The sequence below is a fragment of the Triticum aestivum genome, chromosome 6B (assembly GCF_018294505.1).
Source record: "Triticum aestivum cultivar Chinese Spring chromosome 6B, IWGSC CS RefSeq v2.1, whole genome shotgun sequence".
Taxonomy (NCBI): Eukaryota; Viridiplantae; Streptophyta; class Magnoliopsida; order Poales; family Poaceae; genus Triticum; species Triticum aestivum.
In genome coordinates this window covers 706,916,100-706,925,188 of record NC_057810.1, presented here as the reverse complement: position 1 = coordinate 706,925,188, position 9,089 = coordinate 706,916,100, and the positions used below count along the sequence as shown (strand labels likewise).

The window sequence follows — 9,089 nt, the reverse complement described above, 5'->3', positions numbered from 1 at the left end:
TTAGAATTACTAAGAAGGCGAGATAACCACCAAGAAAGAAACAATCCTTGTAAGTTGAGAGATTTCTCAACTGCTGCTTCACATCGTTCTGCGGTGTTGGCCTCTCTCTTTCATGGCTGCGGTGTTGGCCGACTCCTTCTCCACCTACTCCTCGTACAACCCTCATGGCCCTCCTGCAAGTCCTCGTCTTGATCCCGAGGCTCCTCAGAGTTGCCGCCATCCTGAAGACGCAAAAACAGGGTTGCTTCTCAGCCGAGGCCCAGTCAATCAGGAACCTGGAGCGCCGGATACATTGCGAACAAGAGAGAAAGCTAAATTGATCAAACCAAGGTGGAAGGGGTGTGTGCGCCAGTTTGCAGGCATACGTCTAAATGCCGCTGAATAGGATTTGGGGGAGAGCAACTAATCGGCAGTTACTCCTTCAGAAGCCCCCACAAGGGTCACTTTTGGTACGATGAGCTCTCAGCCGCCACGCCGTGTCGCGCTTTGGGCGTTCCCTCAGTATTTTTTTTATTTTTCTGTATGCATTTTCGGCTTTAGATGGCTTTTTTTGGGGTGGGGGGGTTGGGCTTCGGTTTCCCCCGATTTTTCATAGATATTGGAACATGTGGAAAATGCATTTTTCTATCCTTCTGCGAGAGACACAGATTTACTTCTCGTGGAGACACAAATTTATTTCCGCGAGAAGCACAGTCGTGCCTCTCAAAAGGAAAAAAACATGTTTTTTTCGTTCCACGAGGTGCACCAATTTATTTCTTGTGGAGGCAGGATTTGTTTCCGTGAGAGGCACGACTATGCCTCTCAGAAAGAAGAAAAAATTCGTTTTACTTGTTCCGCGAGAGGCACGGATTTACTTCTCACGGAGGCACGAATTTGCTTCCGCAAGAGTCATAGTCATGCCTCCCAAAAAAGCAAAAGTCGTGATTTTTTCGTTCCACGAGAGACATAGATTAGCTTCTCGTGGAGGCATGAATTTGCTTCTGCGAGAGGCACGGTCGTGCCTCTCGAAAAAGGAACAAAAGAAACACCCTTTTTCGTTCCGCGAGAGGCACGAATTTACTTTTCGTGGATGCATGGATTGGCTTCCCCGAGTCGTGGCCCTCGAAAAAGAAAGAAGAATGCATTTTTTCACCTGCAAGAGGCATAGTCGTGCCTCTCGGAAAAGGAAAAAAAAAACCCGTGCCCCTTCGGAAAGGAAAAAAATGCTTCTGGTTCAGTTTTTTTGTCTTTTTTTTGTGAAAAAAAGTTTGTTGAAACCTATCAATATAGGATCTAATTTTGAATATCTTGAGCAAGAAATGCAACATTGAAAACGGTTCGAGATTTGAACGCACCGTTTAATAGATAAAATGTTTTGAATAAATGAATCTACGAAAAAGAAAAAACTCACAGATTGCGTCAAGTGGCACACCTACAATGGGCCACCTGTTGGAACCTAAGAATGTGAAAGTGACCTTTGCATAGAGTACTCAGTTAGTGATTTCGGATTGGGAAGTGATCTGCGCCGGCGCACCGGCCCATTGTTTCGGCCGGTCGCGCGTGGGCCGTCAGATCAAATTGCGGAGACCGTTAGATCTAGGTAAAAAACGATTCGCCCAGCTCCCTTCTTCCTCTCGCAGAAACGTTGTCTCCTCCCCCGAGCGCCGCCGAGACCACGCCATACCCCGCGAGAAAACGGCCGAGCTTGAAGCACCACCGCGGCGTTCCCTCGTCGCCGGTGGGCGCCCTCGGCCTTCTGCGTTTGCCCAAGAACAGCGGTTGCCATGGATGCAGCTCCGCCGCCCGCGCTCATTGGAGATCCGCGCTCGCCATGGATGTAGCTCCTCTGGCCGCGCTCGCCATGGATGCAGCTCCGCTGGCCGCGCTCGCCATGGATGCAGCTTCGCCGTCCGCGCTCGCCATGGATGGATCCCGTCTGCGCACGCCATGGATGCAGCTCGGCCTCGCTGGCGATTGACTGGTTCCAGCAAATATAATTGGTCGTTGTAGCATTTTTCATTGTTGGTCGTAGCAAAATGGAGACATGATTGCAACAAAAAAGAAAGGTCGCTATTGTCGCTGGTTGTAGCTCGCCGTTGCACGTAGCAAACATTTGCATTCTAAAAAAATGAATGGATGTAACAAAACCCATTGCCGGACGTAGCAAATACCTATGACAGTTGTAACAAAAAGCCGTCGTTGTCGTCGCGGGACAAAAAGCCGTCGTTGTCGTCGCGGGTCGCAGCTCGGCCATGATGGATGTAGCAAAACATTATGCCGGTTGTAGCAAAAAACGATGCTAGTTGTAGCAAAAACCGCGACGCCGGCTGTGTGTTGTAGCAAAACGTGACGCTAGTTGTAGCAAAAATGCTATGCCAGTTGTAGCAAAAAACTATGCCGGTCGACGACGGCCGCCAGTCAATCAACGCCATTTGAATGAATGTAGCAAAAAACTTCTGCGGTAGTAGCAAAATCAAACTACGGATGCAGCAAAAACGCCGTCGGCGCCTTCACGAGGTCGCAGCTCCGCCTTACATGGATGTAGCGAAAAACCCCAACGTAGTAGCAAAATCCTGCTACGGTTGCAGCAAAACATCGTTGTCGATCGTCGTCGCGAGGTCCGAGCTCCGCCTGATGGATGTAGCAAAAAGCTTCGCCGGTAGTAGCAAAATTCAACTACGGCTGCAGCTTCCCCCTTTTTGTGCAGTGCCATTGAAGCTTTTCTATGTCTATGGTTGAAGCTTTTTTCAATGGCTGTTGAAGCTTTTCTAGATAACGGTTGCAACACTTCTATACGTGGGTGGATCTGAGCATGGCGGGCAGGCAGCCATGGCGGGCGGCGAGGGAGCGCCTAGCCACCGGCGACGGAGCTTGCAGTGGCTCAGTCGCTACCCGGGAGGAGGAGGGGGGAGGGGATGCGCGCGCTTGAAGGCTGTAGGTAGGGGATGGATCTGGCCATGGCAGCAAGCAGCCATGGCGGCGGGCGAGGGAGCGCCTGGCCGCCGGCGATGGAGTCTGTGGTGGCCTAGTCGCAGCCCGGAGGAGGGGAAGGATGCGCGCACATAGGCTGGAGGTAGGGGATGAAGGCGCATAGAAAAGGGGGCGGGGATGCGGGGCCACTGCATGGGCGCGTTTGCCAGCATGGCGTGCAAACCGGCGCACCGCGCCCAAACGTTTCCCTTTCGGATTTGGGGTTGTTGCAGGCAATTCCTATTTACCGCCCGCCGACGGCAAATGGTCGTGGAAACGTCCGCAACGCACGCGGCTGGGCCAACCCAGTTCTCGGCAGCGTGTGCTGCGCGATGCTGTTCATTTTTTCGTTTGTCATTTGGTTATTTTTTCTTTCAGTTTTTCTTTTCTGGTTTTTTATTTTTATTTTCATTTTCTGTTTCTGTTTATATTTCTATTCTTTTCATCTTTCCCATTTTATATTTTTGTCTTTTTTCTGTTTATTTCTTCCTATATTATACAAATTTCATTGCGTGTTACCAAAATGCTCATTGTATATTAAGAAAATGTACATGGTATATTACAAAAGTTTCATCGTGCATTATAAAAATATTCACTGTATATTAGAAATTTTTCAATGAATATAAAAACATTCACTATGTTTTTGAAATTTGTTCAGTGTATATTGCACAAATGTTCAATGTGTATTAACTTTTTTTCAACGTATAATACAAAATGTTCAATGCATATTCGGACATTGTTTAACGCATATTTCATATTTTCTTAAAAATGTTCATCATATGTTTAAAAGTTCATAGTATAATACAAAAAGAGTTCATCGTGTATAATATAAAATGTTCAACGGATATTACAAAATGTTTAGTGCGCATTTTTTGAAATTTTCACAAGAAGTTTGATACCTCAAGTTTCGCTCCGTGAATCTATCAGTTGAACTAACTAGTTCGGTTGGTTAGTTATACTAGCTCACGACAGGAATTCGCGTGTTTGGGTCACTCGCGCAACACTTTTTATTATATTTGTGCACGCTGGAGTTCGGTAGCTCCAAATGGGCCGGCCCAGTTGTCGCTGCCATAAGTGAAGGCTCAACAATTTGCCGCCTGCGGCAGCAAATAGGAGCTCTCGCGGTTGAGTGGTTGTGCATAGGTGGCTCATGGGCGGCGAATCTGTGGGTCAGGCCCAATAAGAAAACAATAGAGTTGGCCCAGTAGAACAGTCGAAGCCACAGTACTTAGCATGGCCCCATAGAACCCTAAATCCCATCTCCTTGTCTAATCCCCTCTCCTAGGGCATGGACTCCCTCATGCCGCCGGCGCCGCCGCAAACGTGGAACACCGAAGGTGAGTATATCTACCATATTTCCTTTTTATTGTATTGATGCCTCCAACGTTTCCACTTCGACCACTAAGGGAGGTCCACTGATCCAGCGAAGAATGGTAGGGGAAGGTTTAGGGTTTTCTCTGTGCAGAGAGGAAGAGATCTTGGAATTCTTCCGGCTTCCGTCAAAGCAGGTTATAGATGGTCATTTCTAGACACGGTCAATGTGGATAATTGTATACCAGTCTCTTGTGTTTTGTTTGAAGGAATAGATCTGACTATCAAAGGAAATTATAACCAATTTGATACTTGCTAGAGGTGGTATTATAATTTGGTGGCAGATTGATGACATTCTGAAAATTGGCAGAATGGGGTGACACTTTTTGTTTAGAATGATGCATCCCAACTTTTCATAGTTAGAAAGTTTTCATTTTTACTCTATTTTAGAGGAGAAATTTCCATCCACTCAATCTTCTTGGTAGAATCCTTACTATTTATCTGCTATCAAACATTCCTTGATCCAAATTCATTTGGTTTTCTAATCTTATAAGATTGAAGAGGACATGACACTCTAATCATTATTTTTCTTTTCTCTAGATGATTGTTTGCCACCATATAATACGTTGTGTAGGCATGATGAAGAGCAGCATGTCCAGGTGTGTATTTTATTAACCACTTATATTGTTTCCTTCTGTTATTTTTTTCATATACCACTTCAAAAGTAAACTCATGCATATATGTTTCAGAAATTACTGAGTTGATTTCCTCTATGCGTTTGAAAAATTATTTATGTATGTAAATTTGTTTGTTTAAATGCAATGGTCAACAGGGTATTGCCAATTAAACAATTTGGTTTGCTTCTAAGTTGAATCTCAATACATATAAAGAAGTTTAATGCGGCAAAGAATTTAAGTAATATAGAGATATTCTGGCTCAAGCATACTGATTTAACATATATTCATGTTTTTACATAAGAACAAATATCAAGTACTATTACCTTTTGAACAATAAAATAATAATAAATGTTGGTTAGTGCCAAAATTCCAAATCATGCCCTGCTTTTAGTTGTCGTATTAGTTGCCAGATATAAATTGGTAGAATAAGTGCAGAACTTCATGTGGTCTAGAGAATCTAAATACATAGTACAAATATTTTGTGATTCATTATAAGAGAACAATGATGCTGAATTTGTTGTGTCTACTTGCTATACTACTTAGAGATATACTTAAAAAATCGTTCTACAAATTGGGAAGGGGTTTACTGCTTTATGTGTAAAATAAATCGTAAAATGTCCATATGCAGAAAAACCTTTCTAATCTTATCCTATCTGATCGTTTGTTCCGCAGAATTGTGATTGGATAAGCACAATGCCAGATGATATTTTAATTGAAATCCTTTCCCTAATGACAATTAGTGAGGCAGCAATGACTGGTTTCCTTTCCACCAGATGGAGGCATGTCTGGAAAAAAATTGACCATCTCATCCTTGATTCCTACGCTTTTGGGATGCAAGAGTTAGAAAAGTCACGTTACCATGAAAATCCTCTTTTGTGGAATGATGTAGCTACAAAGTTTGTTAACAAAGTAAATGGGCTTTTGCACAGTCGTTGTGGTAACAAAATCAAGGAATTTAGTATCAGATTCCCATTAACCTCAGCCCATGCTTCTAATCTGGATCACTGGATTGACTTTGCAATTGCAGCCTCTACAGAAAAGCTCTTCCTTGACCTGGATAACAAGTGTTGCAAGGAAGGTTGTATGATTTGTGCGAAAGGTGTGAATACTGCTTCAGAGCCATATGAATTCCTCTTGGGGCGTTTTTTTTATGGTAGAGCCTGCTCGTTGGACGAATTGACTATTTTCAATTGCAGTATAGGAAGAATGCCTGCAAATCTGAGTGGGTTCTCATATATTAAATACCTGATGCTCGCCCGTGTGTCAATTGTTGATGAAACCATTTCAAATATTGTGTCCAGCTGTTGTGCTCTTGAAAGTCTAGTCCTACAATATTGCCATCAATTGATTCATTTGACGGCTTCTCATGCACGGTTGCAAATCTTGGTTGTTCAATTTTGCAAAAGCTTGGTTAGTATTTGTATTCGTGCTGACAACATTGAGTCATTCGTGTACATGGGCTACAAGATCAATATTGACTGCGAACATACAAAATTTCTTGATATGCTCCATGTTTATTATGTGAACAAGGATGACTGCGCTTTAGACTTCATAAGTGCATTTCCTAAGCTCCCCAAACTAGAATTTTTGGTAATCCAATCCTACATGCTTACAGGTATGTAGTATATTTGGCCCTTTCTTTGTTTGATCATCCTTAGAAAGTTCATACATGCTTAATTTTTCTCTTTTTTGTCCCTCTCTAGGTATATCGCGTGTTGCAGCATGCTACAAGGTTTGCTGGTTTGACAACAGATATATTGATTCTCATGAAACCTTGGAAAGAGGACATTTCCTCGGTGGCTTATCTCCTCAAATCAGCTCCTTTAATAGAATATTTTGGTCTACATGTAAGTTGTACACTTGTTATTTCTGCATGCTGCTATGCTACACTTATTTACTTACTTTCTGACATATCAACTACTCCTACTCATGCAGGGTTGTTGCAAGCTTCATCAACATACTCAGTTGAACATCCCATGGCCCGAGGATTTTATACTTTCAAGACTCTACACTATTATAATTGGTGGGTTTAGTGGGGAATTCGAACTCATGGAACTAGTGTACTTTCTACTACGGAGTACACCGGCATTGGATGTATTCGGAATTGATACACGTGCCATGGAGCCATGGTTGGTCAGATCGAACGAGGATAAGTTGCAAGATGACACGAGACGTCATTATGCAAGAGAGATGGCTTACGCACACTTGGTTCCCAAGGTCCCATCCACCGCGAAGTTCCATATTATATGATCTATTCACTTTCTAAAAATGTAAAGTGTTGCAGAATCGGTGAATATAGCTATGTTGAACTTGATGCATCTTATAGTTGGATCTTGTTTGGTACTAGCTTAATTCTCCTGCTTTGCCACACATCAAAATCATATTATTTGAATATATGTAGGATTTGCCTATGCATGTTTACATGCCTAATAAGCTCCGTTATGGATCATGTCGTGCTTTTGGTCACTAAATTCTTTATGTACACAATATGTCCTTGACTCCACTCAAGTACGTACACCTGATCCAAATGCCTGGTAATTCTATCTAATAACTATTTTATTACTTCGACACTTAAAGGATTTGGCATAGAAAAACACGCAACAAACCAATGCTATATTCCTTTACCAGCACATGGAAGATATTTGCCCCATTGTTTGTATGATCATATTTATAGAAGTGTTTGTATGCGATATTCTTTTAGGGGCAGCAGGAGTGAAAATTCAAAGGAGTGCTCGTCCTCGCCTGGTTACGTTATCATGCGCCGTTCAACATCTTAAAGATTTGACACAGCATCGGTTGTGGGACCAAGTTGCTTTTAATGTACTAACGGGTGGAGAACTTAGTGCCGTAACGTCGTTTGCATGGCCGTCTAGTGACGGGACTTGCGTTCTGTACTCGCGCCCAGTTTGACGTGGGTTGCACTTGGGCTGTTTGGTCGGTCTGCAAAATCATTTTGGAAACCCTGTTCCCGCACATCGGCGCTAGACATACTATGCTTCTTCAAGTTACACGTTTATTCAGCTAGCACAATCCCATAGTTACACAAATTCAGTTCTCACACCACACATGAAAATTTGATACAGCAATTCTCTATAAATCATTATACCCTACTCAATACGTTAGGATTGCTGCAACTGTTCTATCGGTGGCCATTGGTGCACGCCTGTTCTTTCGTCAGTTTCTTTGGCATGTCCCCCCTGTCCGGGCCCGTCGTGCTCTTGTGCCCTGGCTGCCCGCAGATTGTGCAGCACCTAGTGCGCTTGCTGGTGCCACCATCATCCGCCTCGCCGAGGTTTTTCTTCACTTTAATTTTTGAATGCCCCGTCATCACTGCTAGTTGGTCGCCCAACCTTGCGTTACTGTAATGGTGCAGATGGCCAACCAAATAACCGATGGTACTGCCTTTGTCATCACTGCCCCCGGACATGCCATCACAAGATATACTTCATGCAACATCTTACAGAGGTACCACATTATTCTCAAGCCGATCCTCCAGACCCAACCCGTCCCTTATAGCAGCCAGCGGGGTAAGTGCTTGCATTCCCATTTTAAATATTTCCATGACCTTCTCTCATACGCGCAGGGGTTTGCATCTCCTAGGCGGAAAAGCACTAGAGCGTGTTTGTACAGGCTGCAGTGCCAGTATGTGACTGATCCATGCGAAATCTGATCCTTTTGAAACTGCACCAAGTGCGCCGGCAATACATCTCTCACATCTTTGGTCTACCTCTTCAGCAGCAAGTGGAGGACCCGACCAACCAGTATCACGATCAGCTATGCACCGAATGGCATGCAACGTTTAGGGCAAAAACACATGTCGTGATTGTCGTACCTTCACATCATGGCAGCACAGCAACACAGAATGCTTGAAATTGCCGCACTTGCAACAAAACTCTGATCCTCCATCGCGCACCTAAACCTCATACACCATGCGGCACCATTTGCAATGCCTCAGGTATTTTACGCCTTTCTCCTCTTCAACTTGTATCACCCTGCCTCATATAGCACCTCTCCAAACTTCTCGAACATGACACGCGTGTAAATCTCGCTCCCATGCTGCTCCAGTGGTGTGGTCATTATCCTCATAACCGGCGTGGAATGTATGCAAGACAGGAAAATGAGGACATAATACTTGTGGTTAGCCCGGATGTT

General features: G+C 43.9%; 1 protein-coding gene across 1 annotated transcript; it reads left to right on the top strand.

Moving 5' to 3' along the window:
• Positions 1 to 4,864: 4,864 nt before the first annotated feature.
• LOC123135044 (putative F-box/LRR-repeat protein At5g02930) lies at positions 4,865 to 7,274 on the top strand. Its single transcript, XM_044554169.1, has 4 exons — positions 4,865 to 4,919; positions 5,610 to 6,552; positions 6,641 to 6,784; positions 6,873 to 7,274. The coding sequence occupies exons 2-4, from the start codon at positions 5,631 to 5,633 to the stop codon at positions 6,968 to 6,970; spliced, it is 1,164 nt and encodes a 387-aa protein (XP_044410104.1). The 5' UTR covers positions 4,865 to 4,919; positions 5,610 to 5,630; the 3' UTR covers positions 6,971 to 7,274.
• The last annotated feature ends 1,815 nt before the right edge of the window (positions 7,275 to 9,089 follow it).